This window comes from Lacerta agilis, chromosome 8 (assembly GCF_009819535.1).
Source record: "Lacerta agilis isolate rLacAgi1 chromosome 8, rLacAgi1.pri, whole genome shotgun sequence".
NCBI lineage: Eukaryota > Metazoa > Chordata > Lepidosauria > Squamata > Lacertidae > Lacerta > Lacerta agilis.
The window spans coordinates 41461208-41482861 of record NC_046319.1 but is presented as its reverse complement, the minus strand read 5'-3'; the positions used below and the strand labels follow the sequence as shown (position 1 = coordinate 41482861).

Genomic DNA, 21654 nt, shown 5'->3' with positions numbered 1-21654 from the left:
TCTCGGATGCAGCAAGGCTCTTCGAATCCTTCGAAGCAAAATTGCAGCGGGGCGCAAGCTCCCCGAGGGTCACGTCCTGGGGTTTGCAACAGCTGCGCATGGAGGAGGTGGACTCGCCTGAGGAAGTACTCCCTGTTTCCAGCAGCAGCACGAGTCGGGGGCGGGGGTCGCCTAACGTTGCGCCCGCCTCCGATCCTCGCCCAGCTCTTCGTCGGAAGGGGCGGAGCGCACGAGAGGCGCGAGATTGCCGCGCGGCAGCGGCTGCTCGTCAGCGTCCCCAGCTGTAGATTTGGCAACCGCTGAGGAAACTTTTTTTTTTCTTCGACTCGGCTTTTTCTGCCCCCCATTTCCGCAGAATCAGGATTTCCGTTTCCCTCCCTTTGAAAACGAGAAAAAGAAACTCGGCGGGGCGCTCTGCTCTCAGCTCTTGGCTAGGCGACGCCTCGCTCGGTTCCGCCGCGAAACCGAGCATGGAGCGACCCGAAGCGGAGGATCCCGAGTCCGGCGGCGCGGTTCCGCCGGGGGCTCGCCTGCTCCTGTCCTTCAAGGAGTTTCTGAGCTCCCGCAAAGGGAGGCTCCTGCTGGCCGAGGCGGTAAGATGGAGCGCGGAAGGGGCGCGCGCGAATGCATTGCCAACTCGAGTTAAGGGCTGCGCGTGGGGAAGGGAGGCGGAGAGGACGAGGAAGTGGGGCGGCGGCGGAGAAACTGCAGTCTCTGCTTGCAATCTTTTCTGGCAAAAGGCTTCCCCGCCGCGGGAAGTTTGCCAGGAGCAAAGGAGGGGAACGAGATCAGGTTCCTTTGCCCTGAACGTGACCCTCTCTCCCTTAGCAATCTTTCCGGTGCCCTGTCCAGTGGGCGCTTACTCACAGGTAAACCGTGCGCGCTGGATCGCAGCCTGAGGCCCTTGGAAAAACAGGACTGGCTCGTGTAAGATTTACCTAGTCCTATCTCTCCCAGCAAAAGAAACGAGGATTTCCCCCCCGCCTCCCAGGGACCCCGATGGTGTCCACCACGCCCACCCCGGAGGGGAGAGGAGAGACAGGAGAAGGCACAGGCCCGGGCGACTTCTGTGCTAGCAAAAACAAAGAAAGAGGCTTCAGGCACCGTTGAAGCTAAGCAGTTTATTACGGTGCAAACGCTTTTCTGGGCTAGAGTCCACTTTGGAAGCATGAAGTTGCGGATATGAATAGCATTCGTGGCGTTGGGGTTGTAGAATACAGTAGTGACATATGAGGGAAAGGAACTGTATAAAGTCAAAGATATAGTGACGACTGGGTGGCCTTTTCCAGGCTGGCTGTGTGTTTCAACTGAAATTAGTTTGCATCCTGTCCTATTCAAGTTGAGCAATTAAAGTGGATTTGGCGCTCTTGGGCAAGGAATGTGCTTAACACCCCCACACACCCCACAGTCTTTTTAAGTTAAGGGAGAAATGCAGTGGAAAGCATGGGATAACAATTGCTTGACCTGAGGTCCTGGCAAACAAATCAGAATGAATGCTCAATACAACATTGGTTGTGCCTATAACAGTCCTTAGGGCGGGGCGGGCCAGCCATGTGGTGGACTGAGGCAGCTGCTTTGAGCAGTGGAATCCGCACAGGTGTGGTGTCCCACCGCCCTGAAGAAGTGTGCAGAGGCAGCAGCTTCTGCTGAGATGTCGCCACAAAGTACTGTGGCGCAACCCTGGTAAGCAAGGCTTCAGTGGGGGTGGCAACAGGAGGGGCATTGAAACAACAGGATGAGCCACCCCTGACATCCTGGCAAAGTTTGTGCAAACGGATAAGGATTACCGGTATGGTAATACTCAAGAAAAAAGGCCTGGAAGAAAGCAGTGATGGTACACAATGTAGGCGATAACACAAATCCTATGGTGGGTAAATTAACTCACTGCAGCATGATAAGGAATAATGATAGCATTCAATCCCTTGATAAATTCAAATCCAGCTGTTTCATGTTGTAGTCTTCCACTGAAGTTCCTTTGTTTGAGAATAGCTGCATTAACGTTGATGACAGTGTCCTGGGAGGTTGGACAGCGGAGGCTACCCTATTTGGGGAAATGGGGCAGAGCCCCACCAATCTCAGTCTCCCCTCAGCCAGCCAACACCTTCCTGCCCTCTTACATACAACTAGCTCACAGAGTGGCTCTGTCTGTCGGTCTTGTTGTTGCCCTTCTAGAACTCAGCTGGGAGGAAGAAGATGGGGACCAAACTAGGTTTAGTTGGCTCTGCCTGTCATTGGCTCTTGCTCTACCCACTGTTGGTCTCCTTGCCAGTCCCAATGGGCACCAGTCACCACTGAGGTGGAAATGTTCTCCTACTGGTTCTTGAATATTGCGGGAGGGTGGAGGGGGACGGCACCAAGATTATATGAAATCATTTCTGTAGCAAAGCAAGAGAACAGAGGGGAGGGACCACAGGTTGATGGTAGCTCCCATTCTTTGCATGCAGGTGGTGTCCAAACCCCAGTATATCTAGTTAAAAGGTGACTTGGCAACAGGTGATGGCAAAGGCTCTATGCTTGGGATCCCAGAGCTGCTGCCATGTAAGGTATGTACACATCAGTAGTTTAACAGCTGTCATCTGCACATGTGCAGTGGATATCTGAACTGTACACACCTCGGCCTAACCACATCTTGTTTTTTCAAGTTGGGTAGGAGCTGGTTTGAGGGGAAATGCATCACCAAGAGTATTTAAGAACCAGCAGAATAGTTAGGGTTTTTGGCTAATGTCATGTGCACTAGGCTTGAAATGCCAGCCGTGGGAGCACACTGGAGCTAGAGTAAATAGTAACGTGTTCATGCCCATTATACGACCTAGTTTAAAATAGCTTCCTTTGCTCAAGTCTCCCCTCATCTTGCCCTTAGAGCTTTTTCAGGGCTGCGGATTAGCTGGATATTCATACCTGATGTTGCAACTTTTCAGAGGGATAATAATAATAATATAATAATAATAATAATTTATTACTTATACCCCGCCCATCTGGCTGGGTTTCCCCAGCCACTCTGGGCGGCTTCCAACAAAAGATTAAAAATACATTAAAACATCAGTCATTAAAAACTTCCCGAAACAGGACTGCCTTCAGATGTCTTCTAAATGTCAGATAGTTGTTTATTTCTTTGACATCTGATGGGAGTGCGTTCCACAAAAATTGAAAGGCGCAGAGTTTTGGATGCTCTGTTGATTGTTCTAGTGCTGACATCTCGTCTAGGGAGTCTCCTAAAAGCATCTTTCTGTGTGTGGGGGTGGGGTGGGGTGGGTGGGAATATATGACATCACTTTTACAAAAGGATGCGTCTTGTACAAAAAGTGGATGCTAGATAGGGAAAATTCCATCACTGCCTCTCCCAAAATCTGGTGTTAAGTGAGTCACCCAATGAAACTAAATTGGCAGGAGATTCAGGGCAGACAAAGGAAAGGACTTCTTCACAAATTACTTAATGAAATTATGGGATTCACTGCCACAAAATGTGGTGGGGATCAGCAATGCAGATGGCATCAAAAGGGGATTCAGTACCGGTAAATTAATAGAGCTCCATCAGCACCTGTTTAGTCACACTGGCTGCCTGGGACCTCCTTGGTTCTCATGGCACTTTGACGTGCTTTCAAACTGCTAGGTTGGCAGGAGCTGGGACCAAACAACGGGAGCTCACCCCGTCACAGGGATTCAAACCGCCAACCTTCTGATCGGCAACCCCTAGGCTCTGTGGTTTAACCCACAGCGCCACCCTCGTGTCCAGATCAAGGGAAGTAATAGTACCATTCTATTCTGCCTTAGTCAGACCACACTTGGAATACTGTGTCCAATTCTGGGCCCCACAATTCTAGGATATTGACATACTGGGACGTGTGCAGAGGAGGGCAACCAAGATGATCAAGGGTCTGGAAACTAAGCCTTATGAGGAGCACTTGAAGGAGCTAAGTATGTTTAGCCTGGAAAAGAGTAGACTGAGAGGAGATATAATAGTCATCTTCAAATATCTTAAGGGCTGTCACATGGATGGTGGTGCAATCTTGTTTTCTCCTGCTCTGGAAGGTAGGACTTGAACCAATGTCTTCAAGTTACAAGAAAGGAGATTCCGACTAAACATTCAGAAAAACTTTCTGACAATAAGAGCTGTTCAGCAGTGGAACAGACTCCCACTAGAGGTGGTAGACTCTACTTTCTTAAAGGTTTTTAAACAGAGGTTGGATGGCCACCTGTCATGGATGCTTTAGCTGAGATTCCTGCATTGCAGGGGGTTAGACTAGATGACCCTTGGGGTCCATTCCAACTCTAAGATTCTATTCTCTTGATGTAGTTATTTCCCATTTTTTGTTTTCCCCTTCTTTGTCCTCCTCCTTTCTGCCCTCCCTTCTAATACAGACGTCACAAACAGTTGTTAACAATGACTAGCAATTCCTTATGCAAGATTTGCTTTTTCTTCATTTGCTGTATTTTTCTCCAATAGTTATTGTCTCTGCCAAAGTGGCTCACATCAAAAAGAAAGGGGGAGGGGGGAGACAGGCCCAGCCATTGGGTTTACAAATGAGAAAGACAGGGCATGCAAGGAAAAGGGGAGTGGAGGGAAGAGGTAGAGGCAGGGGGTCAGTTCAAGGCCAGAATGTTTGATGTATCATTGGAGAGAGCAGTACAAGGCACTGTGAAACATGGCAGGCTTAATAATGTCCGGTTCCTTTTATAAGTTGCATGAATAACTCTGTAGATCCTCACCTACCTGCACCACGCCATGTGGCAACATGGAGGGGTTCTAGATGTGAATTTACCTGTGGATTGTGTTGCTTAGTGATCATGGTATTGTAATGGGATATTATCTTTTGCATTGGTACATTACTTCTTGAATCACACTGCAACTTTGTTTGGTTTGATTTTTTTTTTAAAAAAAAAAACCTTTAATACATTGGGGGGGGGCGAAGGAAGGTCAGAACATAGGGGTGAGCTACAAGAGGGTCTTTATATCCAGTTTGGGCCACGCTGATCATCTCTTGCTGCTGTTCTTGCTGGAATAGCAATTGGTAGCTCATTTCTTTGGCTGATGGACAGAGCCATCTCTGTGCTTTCCCTTGGCTTCTGCAGCCCAGAACAGCAGGCAGATGGAGCTGGAAGTTCTTTCAGGCAGAGACCGAAGGAAATGATCTCCTTGCAGCTGTTCTTTCTTTGACCAATGGATGATGCCTGGCTGGCCTCCCCCATGCCATGATGTGATTCCTGAGAGGCAGGCTTCCAGTGGCCCTAAGAGAATCTACTGCCCTCAAGTCCCAGAGCAATCAAAAAACCCCTACTGCCTGAGCTGCCCACCTTGCCATCACCATGACATTTGGAACTCCAGAAAGGAAGATCTGTGTGCATATGAGAGAGTGTGTATAACACAAGGAATATAGCTTCAAATATAGGCCAGGTTTAAAGAAGCCCCGGCATCCTGTGTTCATCACAATCAGCGCTGCGTCCATTTGGCTTCTGCCATCCCTTAATGGTGAAAGTAATTACATAATCAGTTTTAGTGGAATGGAAATGTCAGAAACGTTGAAGAAACAAATGTCATTTACATTTTTTAAAAAGATAGAGAATACCGCTCGCATTTGCTTATATGATTTTTGTTCCTGACCTCTGAACATGCGCATTGCAGCAATTTTGATTTCTGATGGAATTCTCCAAGATTTTTAGCCGGGATCTATAGAACTTCTAGGGAAATGTGACTTGTCCTCTGTCCCTGACTAGGAGACCCTCCCTATTTCACAGATAGCATGAGAATCTCTCCTTTCATTCAAATCAAAATTTTCATAATGTATTGGCTGCAGCAAGTGGGCAGGAGCTTTTGTTGGGGAAACCCAAATCTTGAATGCTGTCTTCTAGATTCTGGCCACAGCACTACTGCTGCTGCTGCTGCTTTTGCACTTGATTGCTTGTTCTTTTCAATAGAAATTAGTAACAGCGATGATCTAATTTCTTTATAGGGAGCATTTTTACATCTGAAAAAGGCTCCCATAGTCGTTTACAAAACAAGAAGACTCTTCTCTCGGGATTTCAATAAGTAAGACATGACACAAAAGGAAAATGGACTGAGAAGGAGAAGGAAAAAAGCAAACCCTGCCACTAGGTTTTTAGTTTCTAGTTTATTAAAATGACCAGCTGAGATGTAAGCAGTTGAAGGAGAGGAGGAACCAAAATTTGCTGGTTTCTCAGCAGAGCCATTGGAGTGGTCTTGCTTCCCTTCTCTACCTCTTCTATAGCCAGATGGAATAGCTGCTGCCAGATGACAATTGGGAGAGGGAGGAGCCCGATGGAGTTGGCTGGTGGTAGAAAAATGAAATAAAGATCATATATAGGAAGTTGTGCACAGCCTCAGAGACCTCTGAGCACTACCTCAAGCTTTCTGTAAGACAAATCACTTCCAGATTCTAAATAAGGCATGTCTTGTTGCTGTTTCTGAAAACTGTGGCTCTTGTTTCCTCAGAGTAAGCATTTGCTGCTTTGCATTGCTTGCTTAGAGTGGTTTATCAAATCTTTAAAAAGAGGAAGCGCTGTCTGCTTCCTCTCCAGAGATTTCTTGGAACAACTGAGCAGAATAAAATTAAGATGGACTCGTTTGCTTCCTGCTGTCTCTCTTGCAGTGTTTACTCAGAAAAAAGTTCCCCTGTGTTCAGTGGGCCTTGCTCCCTAGTAAGTGAGTTTAGGATTGCAGCCTTAATCTTGCTTTGCCATAAAAAATGACATTGCTTGGAGGTTTGTGCTCCTGATGATGCTTTAGTTTGCCATATGTGGACTTGTATATTTTAGAATTGGGATCTACTGATCAATCTTTGCTTCCAGTACGTTTCTGAGCACAATTCAAAGTGTTGGTGCTGACCTTTAAAGCCCTAAATGGCCTCGGTCCAGTATACCTGAAGGGGCGTCTCCACTCCCATTGTTCTGCCCGGACACTGAGGTCCAGCGCCGAGCGCCTTCTGGTAGTTCCCTCACTGCGAGAAGCCAAGTTACAGGGAACCAGGCAGAGGGTCTTCTCGGTAGTGGCACCCGCCCTATGGAACGCCTTCCCACCAGATGTCAAAGAGAAAAACCAACTACCAGGCTTCTAGTAGACATCTGAAGGCAGCCCTGTTTAGGGAAGCTTTTAATGTTTAATAGACTATTGTATTTTAACATTTTGTTGGAAGCTGCCCAGAGTGGCTGGGGAAACCCAGCCAGATGGGTGGGGTATAAATATCATCATCATCATCATCATCATCATCATCATCATTATCATTTATTATAATCTCTGCCTGATTTTCAGTAGACCAGGCAAGAGTTTCAGATTCCCAGGTTTCTTTTAGCAATACTAACTTCCCACCTCTACATTAGTCTGATGAAACTAAAGCAGTTTGGAAAGGGGGAAGCAAGGAATGGACATTTGCCTGAAAGGGCTGAACTCCATTCTGAGACTTAAAACCAGTTCTTTTGCTGAGTATCAGAGGTGCCAAGTTTCTTAATCCAACATATCTTTTGAATCTTTGGCTCTGATTGGTGGATATTGGGGTTCTAATAAAGAAACAAGGCAGGCCTTGTGAGCCTGAAATGTGCCCAGCCCTGTTCTAAAATACAACTTAGAGAGCAATGTGCACATGACACTTGCCACATGAATAATAAATAAATAAATAAATAAATAAATAAATAAATAATTATTTGTACCCCGCCCATCTGGCTGGGTTTCCCCAGCCACTCTGGGCAGCTTCCAACAAATATTAAAATACATTAAAATGTCACAGATTAAAAACTTCCCTAAACAGGCAGATGGAATGGCAAGCTGACCTGTGCTGTTATAATTGCCTTTACCTCTAAAACAGGATGAGGGACCTGTGGCTTGCACCATATTTGTTGGACTCCAACTCCCATCAGCCTCAGCCAGCATGGTCAAGAATCAAGGATGATGGGATCTGTAGTCCAACAGCATCTAGCAAGCCTCAAGTTCCTCATACCTGCAAAATACTTCCTGCTTCCTTTTCTAGATGAGATCTTAACATACTTGTTTTAGTGTGCATGCTTTTTCTCTGCATTTGGCCTTATGACATGCAAGATCACAAATGTTTATTTTGAATAGTTTGTCCATAATCATTTTGAAACAAAGGCATCCTTTGTTGCCTCACAACTATTCCTAATGTGAACAGGCAGACTTAGGGGTGGGGAACCCTCCAGACTGCTATTTTTTGTGTGTGGCTGTATTCTGCAACATATAAGGGACACCTTTTTTTGGAAACAGAATTTAGATATCAATTGTAGGTAACAAAACTCCTAAGTGATTTATAAAAAATCATTAAGTGATCAATAAAAACAGTTAAACGAGTAATTGATTTTAAAAAAACTAATTAAAATCGGCAGTAAACTAAAAAGAGATGACAGGATGTCCACATCTTTGTGTCTGGATAGGCTTGTTGAAACAAAAAGGTTTTCAGCAAGCTCCAAGAAGAGTACAGCAAAGGCATCTGCCGGATGTCACTAGGCAGGGAGTTCCGAAGTGTAGGTGCTGCCACACTGGAATCAGTATTGTATGTTACTTGTAACAGTGCCAGTTTTGTGGGTGGAAGTGGGCAAGTGGGCACATACTGGATCAGGCAATCCCGTAAGTAAACTGGCCCCAAGCTGTTAAGGGCTTCATATACTAATAGTAACACCTTGAACATGGGCTGGTAATAAATTGGCAGCTAGTGCAGATCTCTTGAGCTGGGGTGTTATATACTGTCAGCAACTGTGCTGCAGCATTCTGCACTAACTGCCATTTCTGGATCAAGTGCAAGAGAAGCCCCAAATAGTGCGTTAGTGGTGGATTTCTACTGGACTATCTGTACATCATTCCACTTTGTTGGTTGTTCTGCAATGCTTCTCCAATATGACTGTGTTATTCCCATTTGGAAGGGTACTCTTGCTCTGTAGCACAACGAAAGCAGGACACGGAAAAAACCAAACAGAGCATTTGTGGTATGGAAAGTGACAGGATTTCAACAGGAAAATGTGGGACATGCAGTGCCAGATTTACATATAAACTAAACAAGCTATACCTTAGGGTCCCACCCTCTTGGGGGCTCCAAAAATATTTAAAGGAAAACAGCAACAGTGTTTTGTGTTGTGTAGGCTCCTATTTGTATGTGCAAATGGCTTTAGATACCTATTAGGTCCATAAATTACCATATAGAATATATTAAACATAAGAAACAGCGACAATTTGTTGATGACAAAGGACAGCTGGACATATAAAGGGCCCCATTACCTTCAGTAGCTTAGGGCCTCATCAAACCTAAATCTGGCCCTGGAGATACGTCCCTATCTGCAGGCACAAATGGTATTGAAGGTGTGATTGTGTATAACTGCCCCAATAATATAATAAGCACGAATTGCAATGAATGCTGAATAACAAGGGACGCCTGGAGGAACCCACATGCTCTGAGCTCCAGATGACCAATAATGTTCTCCTTTGTGTTGCAGGTGCTGTCGTTCATCATCTTCATCTGTTATATTGCCTCATCTGCTGGGTCTTTCCTGATTGTACCACTATTAACACTTCTGGCGGCCCTGTGTTTTTTCTTTGCCTATTCTTTAAAGCTTAATGAGAGGTTCAAAGCAGTCTACTGGCTTTTGGCGGTAAGCGTGTGGACACAGGCAATCAATCTGAGTCAATGAAATGGTGGTTGGGGGGCAGTGGGTTGCCAGTCACCGTCTAGACTGGGCAGTAGGGAATCTGTGGTCCTCCGGGCATTGCTGTCTGGAACTGAGGGCAACTGGGAGACAGCTTCAGGAGAGTCACAGGTGACCATCCCTGCATAGCCTTGGAATGAATATCCAAGGCTGGCAAGGAAGATGTGAAGGAGGTGCACGTTTGAAGTGAAAGAATGATGGGTAGCTGGGAATTTTGGGAGAGCCTGCTGTGTTGATGGGCATAACCTCCTAGTATCATGACTGCTTTAGCACCCAGCTACTACAGGCAAAAACCTGCCCATGTTGTCTCCCAGGATGACTTGTAGTTACCAAGCTGAAAAATTAATTTTGTGCATAGCAGTCACTGTGTACCATATGAGATCCCTGAGGTGCACATCACTGTGTCTTAAACTGTTCAGCTGAAACACCATGTGTCCGTTTTGTTACTGTGTTCGGATGAGATCTAATTTTCATTATTGCCATCATCAATTATCGCAGTTACAAGTGGAACGTGCAAAATGTTGCCGTGTGGAATGCTCCTTGTTCACTGTTCCAACCAGCTGCCCTCCGTTCCATTCACCCTGCGACCACTGACCATGCTTAGTCCTCACTGAGTGGTTTGGGGGGTGGGCTGGTTTAATGGGTTTTCCATTAAAAATTTCCATATATCCAGTGCTTTTTTTCTTTAAAAAAGTTTAGGGGTGTACTCATTTTCCTACTCATATTGAAATACTGCCCTTCAATGAGGCCAAACTTAGATTCACAAAATGTTTTGGGTATGCATACCCCTGCATCCCCCCCCCCCGAAAAAAGCACTGCGTATATCTGCAAACCTTGGGATTCCCCCCAACACACTGGAACTTCCCTGTTGTCTTTCAGAGGTTTCATTTTGATGGCAAATCTGTTGTCACTTACCATCAGAGCTTATTTTTAGATGGAGTGTGTATTCATATAACATAGTGACTGTGCAACTGAACCTCTGTAAATAACTCACTAGGTAGCCTTAGACAAGCCACTCTCCCTTGACCTCAGTCTCCAGAGATCTTTGGGGAAGTCTCTCTTTAGTGGTCTCCTTGGCTCAGACACATGGCTTGCACCCACCAGGAGCCATGCATTCAGTATGGTAGGCCCCAATTCTTTGGAACCCCCTCTAAGCCAAGTTTAGGCATCCCAACCCAGTCCCTGCTTAACTTCAGGTGTTTGACAAAGAATTCCCTATTTTAGCAGGCATTTAAAGGTATTTTTTATGTTTCTAGGGTAAATTTTGATTGTTCTCATTCCTTGTAAGGGTTTAAAACATTTTATGTACACTGCTTAGAAATTCTGAATATATAAATACCTTAAATAAATATTAAATAAATTAAAATTGTCTTCCTCCTGACTTAGCCTATCAATAGTTACTAGCTGTTCCACAAACTGACCACTAGATGCTGCTCCGGTTCCAAACAAATTCCGTATTTAGCAGTGCCATATTTGAAAAATGCAAAGCTGCACTCCAGCTTAGTTTCTCAATGACAGCATATTATTTCCCATCAGCCACTTGATGTTTCTTCCTGAGAAGCTGCCTTGGGAGATATAAGCAGCAGAACTAGGCATTTGCTGTAGAAACCCAATGAAGACTTGACCCTAAACATTGCCCCATTTTATAAAATACTTAATAGGATGCTCTCCAAATAATTGTAAAAGGGAGAATTAACAATAAATCACTCTCCTGGAAAAAACAACAACGCAAATGTTTTGTGAGGAAACTTCTCTACCTCAAACTAAATTTCAGTGGATTTCAAGGTAATAAAGCAAAGCCATATGTGTTGTGTCAAAAGAAGGCGCTCAAGTATGCTTCTGTGAATCAGTTTTTTGTTTCAAAAAGCATCGAGCAAGCTTTCCTTTTCCTTTTAACCCAATGAATTGTCTCAGACTAAAAGCACCCAGTGGCACAAATTAAGAATAGACATTGTCACCTGCACAGTAATAACAATGTCATAGAAAGATGATACTGTAGGTCTGCTTTTGTGGAAATTCTGCAACTGTACTGCGGGGGTGAGGTCTGAGTAACGTTAGGTCTATTAACAGCAACTGTGTACAGTTCTCAGCATGGTGCATAATAGCAACCTCTTTCTGATCTCCAAAGGATTTCAGATTCTTGAAGGATTTGCATTTTACCATGGCCAACTAGTTCTCTCATCTGTTCTGTGCACTAGAACCTGGTACAGAACATCTCCATGTATATTGCTTCTCGGAGAGGCTGCAATGAAATTCAGCCCAGTGTAGTAAGAGAGATTCAACTGGAAGCTTCTTTGTGTCCAGCCAGTAGGCATGTTTCTGTGTTGTTCGGTTCATCTGGGCCCCAGTGAACTGGCCTGAGGGTCTTTGATTCAGTGGCACATCTCCATATGATTAGAGCTGGATCAGGGCCAATTGGTTTGATTAAACGCATGTCCTGCTAAATAGCTTGCTAAAGGCAAGAGAACATACTGGTGCAGCGTATTTTGCTGCCCAGCACACTTTGCGGCTAGTCAGGTTCTAGACTAAATTCTGCACTACTCAACACTGGGTTCCAACAGTGGAGCCATTGCTCTGCTTCTTGTTCTTACCAAATAAAACACCCCAGCTTAGGTGAAGGGGCCTATGCAACAGGTGTAGCTGAGAACACCCCAGCAAGTGTGCAAAGGAGTGGCACTTCTGCGGTTCTCATGAGAATCCAGAATTAGTAGGGTATCATAGTTGAGGAGCATGTGCATCTGAGTCTGGCTGAGACATCCAATGCAAAACCTAAATAAACCTCATATGCAGTTGGGTGCAGAAGCTCGATTGCATCCTGTTAATAACTTGGTAGAGCTGCCGGTGTTTAGTTAAAAGTGATTTGGGGCTGTCAATTGATTGTCTGGTTTTCAGCAATTAAGGGGATATGTGTTGTGCATAACCTTGCCACCTATCCAGCTTAAAACTTCGTCCCTAACTTGATTTCAAAACTCTTTGTCTTGCAGGATTTTTTATGTGGCATCATTGCTGCTATTATATATTTTGCCATCTCGATTGCCGCAGTCTCAAAATATTCTGACACAGCATCCAAGGCAGCAGGAGTAAGTTGATATTTCAGGCAGGTTCATACCTGGGAGTTAATGATAAGGGGACAAATTCTACCTACCTACCTGGTACTGATAGGTGTTTTGCATCCATTCTATGTAACTAAGATTAAACACCCAAAATGAAGGAAGATCTGTTGAATGGTATTGGGATACTCCTACAAAGGAACAGCTATGGCCATCGTAATATTGAAATATCCTGTCACACAATGCAGCTACTAAGCACCCTTTTCACCCTCTGCCCAATTAATGAAGTTCCATGGCCACTGCTGTTGTGCAGCCTGCCTTCACAGTTGCTCCCCTACACCACCCTGACTTCATGCAAATGCAGAATTGCGGTGCAACACAACAAATCTTCCAATGGGAGCTGCGTGATTATATTATTATGCTTTATTATATCAAGGTGTTTTGCAATACACCCACACCCATGTATGTGTGCGTGCGTGCGTGTGCGTGCGTGCATGTGTGCACACACACACGCTTCAGAACTACTGTGTTTACAAGAGCTGAACTCAACTAATGTTTTTTTTTCTGATGTGACTGGATATGTTTTCCTTACACACTCCCACCCTAAGAAAAAGACCACTTTGCAGAATTTCTTCTAAATATGTTTTATTTCATATCCTAGAATGTCCCTGCAATTTCTTTGCCTGTGATTAGGGTGGAGGGTTTTGAAAGGTCACTTCCACACAGCTCTAGTCTTCACTCAGATGTAAACTTTGTGTTTTAATTGTTAATATTTCTTTACGTTTGATAACAGTCATGCTCAGAGTAGATTCACTGAAATCAGTATGACTTTGATGTGATCCTTTTTTTTTAAAGTTTTTTATTATTTTCCAATAAAACAAAGCAAAAAACAACATTACACAAACATAAACACAATAGAAACACAATACATAATAAACATTAAACAAAATAAAAATAGCAAACAAAGAAAAATCACATACAAACCTTACTCAACACCTATCTTTGTTCTTTCTCTTGTTTTTAACTTCAGGGGACTTCCCCTGTTCCCTCCACTGCCTTTAAAATCATATATATTCTTTAGGTAACTTTGTCTCTTTTTCCATTAACCTTTACCAAATCTCTTAATAATCTTTAGATTTGCTTAGTCCAATATAAATCATAACTTATATTCTATATCTTAAAATATTCTTATACCATTAAATCATTCATATTCCAAATTTGTTCTTAAACAATTTTATCTTACATTAACCTGCTAAAGCCAATTCTTCTAATTGATTCTGCTCAAATACTCAAACATTCAATTTTACACATTTAAGTAAATAGTCCTTAAATTTCTTCCAATCTTGCGACACCGTCTCCTCCCTCTGGTCTCGGATCCTAGCGGTCAGTTCAGCGAGTTCCATATAGTCCATTAACTTCATCTGCCATTCTTCCACTGTTGGGATCTCTTCACCCTTCCAGGTTCTTGCCAATAAAATTCTAGCAGCTGTTGTGGCATACATGAAAAATACTCTATCCTGACTGGGAATCTCTTCATTGGTCATGCTCAAAAGGAATGCCTCTGGTTTCTTACTAAAGGTAATTTTCATTACCTTCTTTAACTCGTTATATATCTTATCCCAGAAAGCATTTACCCCAGGACATGACCACCACATATGAAAAAGGTACCTTTCGTAGATTTACATTTCCAACACACATCAGACATTTTAGAATTCATCCTAGCTATCTTAACTGGTGTCAGATACCATCTATACAACATTTTCATTATATTTTCTCTTAAACTATTACAAGCAGTAAATTTGATACCTTTCTGCCACAATCTCTCCCAGTCATCCATCATAATATTATGACCCACATCTTTTGCCCAATCTATCATTGTCGATTTAACCAATTCATCTTTCGTATGCCACTCTAGCAACAAGTTATACATCTTGGAAAGGTTTTTAGAGTTCGATTCGATCAGTTCTGTTTCCAGTTTTGATTTTTCCATTTGAAAACCAATTTTCTTGTCTAATTTAAATGTTTCATGAACCTGATGATATTGCAGCCAGTCGGGGACCTGACTTTTGACTTGGTCATAGCTTTTTAGCTTAATTAATTCTCCTTCTCGCTGCAATATATCCACATATCTTAGCCAACTTGCAGACATGTTCGGTCTCTTATAGGCCTTGGCCTCCACTGGTGAGATCCATCTAGGAGTCTTTCTCTCTAACAAGTCTTTATATCTTATCCAAACCTGATACAAAGCTTTCCTAACTATATGATTCTTGAAAGTTTTGTGGATTTTTACCTTGTCATACCAAAGGTATGCATGCCAACCAAACATATTATCATATCCTTCCAAGTCCAACACGTCCACGTTCTCCAATTTAAACCAATCCTTCAACCAGCAAAAGGCCGCTGCTTCAAAATAAATCTTTAAATCCGGCAGGGCAAAGCCTCCTCTCTCTTTAGAGTCTATCAGAATCTTAAATTTAATTCTAGGCTTTTTTCCCTGCCATATAAACTTCGATAGGTCCCTTTGCCATATCTTAAAACAATCCAGTTTGTCCAAAATTGGTATGGCTTGGAATAAAAACAGCATCCTTGGTAGAACATTCATTTTAACAGCTGCTATTCTTCCCATTAACGACAGTTTCAGTCTCGTCCATATTTCCATGTCTTTCTTTATCTCTGTCCACAATTTTTCATAATTGTCCTTGTACAGGTTCAAATTTTTTGCTGTGAGATTGACACCTAGATATTTTACAGTCTTAACAAAATTGAGACCAGTGCCATCTTGTAATCTTTGTATCTGCTCTGCAGACATGTTTTTGCTCAATACTTTGGTTTTCAGTTTATTTAATTTGAAACCAGCTACACGTTGATGTGATCCTTTAAGTACCTCCTCATGAGGACTAGAAATGCTTGAAATTCCCTAAAATAGGGAGACACACAGCAGCTGATGCCAACAGGGAAATGTTTTCAATAAGCTGTTCCTGCACAATTCCCCCCCCCCTTCCATTTGTGCTTTCAAAAACTGTGCTTTTCCAAACCTTTTGCTCTTCAGGTGCTTGGATTCATTGCCACAGTTGTCTATTGTGTTTACGTCTACCTAACCTTTAATGACCTGATGACATATCTCAAGCAAGGAGATTCTTCAGATGCTCCTGAGCCACGTAAATCAGAAGGTAGGTACAAACCAGTTTTGCATTGCCATCAGCCACAGATCCAAGCTCATTTGTGGACTATATTTGCAATAGATGTAGATCTGCAATAGATGGGAGCAAGCCTTCTCTCCAGTATTGCTATCTTCTGTTTAGAAGCTGCATAAAAAAAAAAAAACAACAACAAAACCCTTCAGCTTCTGTATTTAGAATAAATGATCTGGCTGTGTTGTGCATCACACATTTCAAATTCCAATTTTGTAAAAAGTTATAGGAATCATGGGTTATTACAAAAGATACCAAGGCATGGAAGCATGGTTTGTTGTAAATGCAATGCATTTATATTGTGCACATATAAAATAAGGCCCACCCCAACCCTGACATTTTTATTGACACCCTCTTTCTCTTTCAGATGATGACTCGGATTCAGATTCCGACTGAAGCACCAGTGCCTTGAGAAGATTGCAGAGCCAAAGGGGAGGACAATGGACACACTCTTCTTTTAGCAATTGTAACCTTTTTATGAACTTTTATTTCCATTGTACAGATCATCACCAAAGCCACTGCTGAGGATATGCTAGTCTCATGAAAGACTTCCTCAGAAAAACTGCTGTTTGAGCCTGGGTATATTTTTCTGTCTTTTCTCATTCAGCACTACAATGTACTGTTCAGTAAATTTTCTTAACCTTTTTTTAAAAACAGACTATAATCAGGGTTGCGTACATTGATGATTGCATCAGATAAGCACAAAAGCTGCTCAGTACTGGACACAAAACTCTAAACTAGTCTTAACTTCAGCACTCTTTTAAAAAAATTAATTCCTTAGATTGAGATTTTAAGCTAGAGAGAAAAAGGAAATATGAGAAGTGGATTTTGTGTATGTGTGTGTGTGTGCTGGAGACCTCTTTATTACTTAATAGATGCAGAAAAAGGCTATGAAGACATATTCCAACATAATTGATACTTTACATTACATGCAAATGCATGGAAGCATCCCATTTTATTTTATTTTTTGTTTAGGAAAAGCAGCATTAGAAGAATGACTAAGAGAAACAGGGGTACTTAGTTTTGTCTTACCCACAATTTCTGTACACCATATGCCTTGTCTAGACATAGATGCAAGGTTCCAAAGAATCGGCTTGCGTTTTAGTTTTTTAGCAAGGGTTGTGGAAAAAAGCTGGAGAAGGGAACTTATCATACTACATATGATAAGCAGGTAAGAAAGTGGATAAATGTCCCAACTTTCGCCACATTATAGTCCCCCTTCCAAAGTTTTTTGTCTTTTGAAGACCAGCTTCAGAGCTCTTGCACAATTAGTATGCAATATGTAAGTACATATTTGATTCATGGCAGTAGGCTTCAGGGGTGCCCTATTCTGCTGAGTTGGGTGGCATGTGCTTGGGTTCATTTTTTTTAAAGTCAGGCTGTAGGTCAGTGGTAGAGCACATGTTCACTCTCTATTAAAAGGTTTACAGCAGAGTCAAAAAGATCTCCTGCCTGAGTACCAAACTATCTAACTGAAGGTTTTTTAAAAAAACAAGTAACATGAGCAAAGCAGCCCAGCCCACACCGCTGCTTTTGCTTAATGTCATCAGAGCATGCTTATTCCTCCTATTTTGTACTCCTGCTGCATCAGGGTAGACTTTGCAGGATTAGAGAAAACCCATGGCAACTTCATGTACCTTCATGATATATCTGGCTTAACAAATAAGATAGGCAAGGATATGTAATGGTGATTTATTTTTAAGCAATGAATTATTTTAGAGAAAGCAGGCAAGGATGCTCAGTATCTGTTATTCTTCCACTGAATGGGACTTTAAGCAATAACAGCAAATGAGATCTTGGCAGTGACAATCTAAAGGTGCATCAACTTGTACTTGAGATGATGCACAAGAAAGTTTGAATTTTTATTGGGGGGCAATTACTATGCTTTTATGAAAAGAGGATAATCTGAACAAAGCTGAACTGATATGAACAGGCCTACACTGGAACATGCAGGCCATCATACAACGACAAGGCCAACAGACATACCTTTGGCAAACCTGTTTTGAACCAAGGAAACACCCTTAATTAGGATGAAGTTTTCCTCTAGATCAACTGTTATTCAGTTGACAAAAGTGCATTTGAGGAGGTGGAAAAGAGAATTAGAATCTGCTTTTAATGCAGTAGCTTGAATAATTTACCAAAAAAAAACTACAAGCAATAGCGATCCTGAAGAACGGTAATACAAGCTGGAACAGCACTTGTGTGACAAAATCAACTGGGTACCTTATTTTTCACTCCATAGGGTGCACCTCGTTTTTAGAGGAGGAAACCAAAAATAATAATTCTGGTTTTCCTCCTCTAAAAGCCTTTTTTTTTTTTTGAGGATCAGCTAAAAGTTTTGCAGCTTTTTTTGCAAAGGGGGGAAAAGCAAAGAGGAAAAGCCCCCATTTTTAGGGGTTCAACTCACATTTCTGAAAAATCTTAAGGGAGCCGTTTCTACAGTTTCCAGACAGATAATCTAATCAGCCAGTCACATGTCGCAACAAACAACCTCCCTCTGCAGCACATTCAACAATGGAGGCCTGGGCAAGGGGGTGGGACTGAAAGGGAGCCGGGACTCTTATCTCTCTCCCGATCTCTTGCTGATCAGCTGCTGAGCGGGGTCCTTTCAACACCCCCTTTTCTCTTTGTAAAATAAAAAGCAAAGCACGATCCTCTTTTGTCCCCTGGGCAATTCGGCTCCAGGGACCACCATCCGCTCCATAAGACACACAGATATTTCCCCTTACTTTTTAGGAGGAAAAAAGTGTGTCTTATGGAGCGAAAAATATGGTACATCCAAGTGAGAGAAAGAAGTCACAAATACCTGCATTGTTTTTAAAGTGAGCTGCATCAGTAGCCCATCCAAACTGTGAGTTATGACTATACATTGCAAGCCTGTATTTCTTTTTCCACTTTTTCTTCAACTAAAAGGTTAATCTGTTTTGTATTTCTTTCAACAATGTATTTCTACACAGTATTTACCACATATGATAAGCCACAATATATTGATAGATTAGTTTTATAGATACATTAAGACCGGGGGAGTGGGAATCCTTATTTCAGTGACTTTTTCTAGCAGTGCACTAGAGGTACTTTTTTCAGGCTTGAAAATGACAAAAATACTGCCCTGAAGGCTGGCTCCTTCACAGGGTAACCAAGTGTCCTGTCTTTAGTCTAGCGCATGGGCTTGGGAGTCTCGAAATGGGCATTTTATATTTCTGTCTCTTTTTACAGACACTTGAATGCAATATTTTTTTTTAATGTGTCTTCACTTGACTTTTTAACACTGCATGTCAAGCTGGCATTTATGAACCATGCTGGAATAAACTTCTTTGATATTAAATGTGTAGCTTTACTTCTGGTGTCTTTTTAAATCTTCCAGGCAGCTCTCACAGGGTATTCATAGGATACAGAAATACATTGGCATCTTAGTTGGGACATTAGCATCTGGAAGTGAGCAGGACAGTACTGAGCTTATCACAGACCCTTGGTTTTTTAAATGCCCCTTTTCCAAAGCAGTTATTTCAGGAGCCGGCTATAATTCTCTCTGCCCCCCCCCCTTTATGAAGGGTCTTCGGGAGGCATTTAACCCATTATACTTATGTAAATAAAGCCACATGACTGTGTGCAAAAGAACTTGTAGGGTTTATTAGATATCCTGCCCCCTCCACCACAAGGAAATTTGAAAGCTCAGCACACACACAAAGTATCCATGGGGTCATGAATAGCCACAGGAGGTGGGGGTGTTCTGTGTTCATCTCCCAACCTCTGTCACCGTTGCAACTTGTTTGTGACACTGTTGCAAATTTGAAGAACTGCACTTTTGCTCCTCGTGGGTTTTGTACAGTCCCTTGGACTTCATTGATACTTATGCAAAAAAAAAAATATGAATCAATGGCCATTGCTTTTAGTCAATTTTGCCTGAATGGTAAAAGTTCTCAGCATCATTAAACTGCAGTATTCAACAACTCACTTGGAGGTGGATTAAAGTGATATGTCATTTGAGGAATAAGACAAAAGATGGCATAGTTGCTCCTATCCATTTATTAAACAAATCCTTTACGATGATTTCATACAAGATTAGGATTCAGAAAACCTATAGTTTTCCCTACATACAAAAATACAGATTTTTAAAAAACACTATGAAAACAGACATGTACCATGAGATTATTTTTTGTAGAGCTCAGTATCTTGGTGTATCAAAAAGAACAGGAAATATTAGCGTTGATCAAAACAAGATAGCCACATTAAACTGTAAATTACCAATAAAAAGTCATGCCAATATACAAAGCAAAACTTACAGAAGTACACCGCTTAATAAATTTTTAAACGGACAAGATCAAGCAGCGCTTTAGTGATTGCCTTCAGTATCACAAGAAAGTAAAAAATCATTACTACAATCCATCTTGAAATTTATAAAATGTATACTAACATTGCAAATAAAGAGGAAGTGCATGGCATACAGCTATCACTTGTCTCCATAATGATTTCGGGACCAGTTGAACTAAATTTTGGAAAGGTTTCACAGCACATACAGGATTCTGCACATATGGAACCAAAGGGGGTCTTACACAGGAAAGCTTCCTGCGTACCCAAGTTAAATATTTTTGCTGCTAAACCAGGAAGGCAGAAGTCATCATCTGAATGCAGAGCAAAGTAATATAATTATGGTGCAAATCTCTATGTGGTAACTACACCAACTTGACAGTACATTTTTGTTAGTGATTTGCAGTGAAAGCATCTAAGGAAACTGACTGATCTACATGTCAGAATAAAACATTGAAGGCCTAGGTAGGATGAAAGCCACTTTCTTCTGAAGTTTACAGCAAACCTGTAGTGACTGCAACAAGATGGCAACTGGAGCAACTTTCTAACCTCGGTTCTTAAGCACATTTACTGTAAGTTAAGTCCCAAGCATTTCAATTATTATTGTTGGTTCAGAGTGTGCTTGGTATTGTAGCTCTAGGCACATGACTAACCACAGTTATTTGGAAGTGAGAACATTTAAATCCATGGGACTTGCTTCCAAGAGTGTTTAGTGTGCTGTATACCAGGCAATGGGCTTTCTTAACTCTCTTCTGTACTTAGCTGGAATGTCTGAGTTATTTCACAGTACCCAATAAATCAAGAGAATGATTAAGGGCAGCTGCACACTACCAAAAAGAAAACTGGATCCATTCTACCTAACTCGGGAATTGGCCGATTCAAAAAGTTAACCAAAAGATTTTTCTGCAACCATTAGAGAAGCCCACAATTTGCATTAAATTAAACATTTATAAGCAAAAAGTTAATAGCAACTTTCTGGTTTTAATACAAATAGTATTTCACATACTAGATAACTTAATATTTGAAAGCAAACTAAAATTTTGAGTTCCAATACACAGGCTTCTATGGTCACAAATCTCATCCTGAACAAGAAATACAACAAAAAGCAACAATGTTTTTGGTCACCAGAGTTTTGGTTTGTGAAACAGGCAGGTCTGCTGGAACACAGCATCAGTCAATGGGAGGGGAACTGAGACACAGATTACTACTACTTGCGGTTTGAATTTCCATGTCTAGCTAAGTTTACTGGATTTCAGAGGCAGTCCCTTAAAAAGCAAGATGTGTGGAAATGCAACCTTACTACATGTTTGAAACTGCTTTAGAAGAAGGAAAAATGACCAGTTCACCCACTAGTGCTACTTTCAAAGTACTGCCTTGGGTTGGCACATAAACTGGGTATCACTCCTTTACTGCCAATTTCAAATTGGTTCCACCACTAACCAATTTTA

The 21654-nt window shown here is 42.1% G+C and overlaps 1 protein-coding gene across 1 annotated transcript; it reads left to right on the top strand.

Annotated features, from left to right (window-relative positions):
* The first annotated feature begins 445 nt into the window (after window positions 1–445).
* On the top strand, window positions 446–16592 carry CMTM3 (CKLF like MARVEL transmembrane domain containing 3). The gene is made up of 5 exons (XM_033157150.1): window positions 446–593; window positions 9448–9603; window positions 12642–12737; window positions 15757–15877; window positions 16266–16592. Exons 1-5 carry the CDS (start codon window positions 471–473, stop codon window positions 16292–16294), a joined length of 525 nt encoding a protein of 174 aa, XP_033013041.1. The 5' UTR covers window positions 446–470; the 3' UTR covers window positions 16295–16592.
* Window positions 16593–21654: the final 5062 nt, after the last annotated feature.

What these genes read in the sequence shown, in the direction of transcription:
- CMTM3 (XM_033157150.1), top strand. Translation starts at nt 471, where the DNA reads ATGGAGCGACCCGAAGCGGAGGATCCCGAGTCCGGCGGCGCGGTTCCG. An exon ending in CAGCATCCAAGGCAGCAGGA is followed by an intron (nt 12,738 to 15,756) that starts GTAAGTTGATAT and finishes TTTGCTCTTCAG; the next exon opens with GTGCTTGGATTCATTGCCAC. An exon ending in TGAGCCACGTAAATCAGAAG is followed by an intron (nt 15,878 to 16,265) that starts GTAGGTACAAAC and finishes TTTCTCTTTCAG; the next exon opens with ATGATGACTCGGATTCAGAT.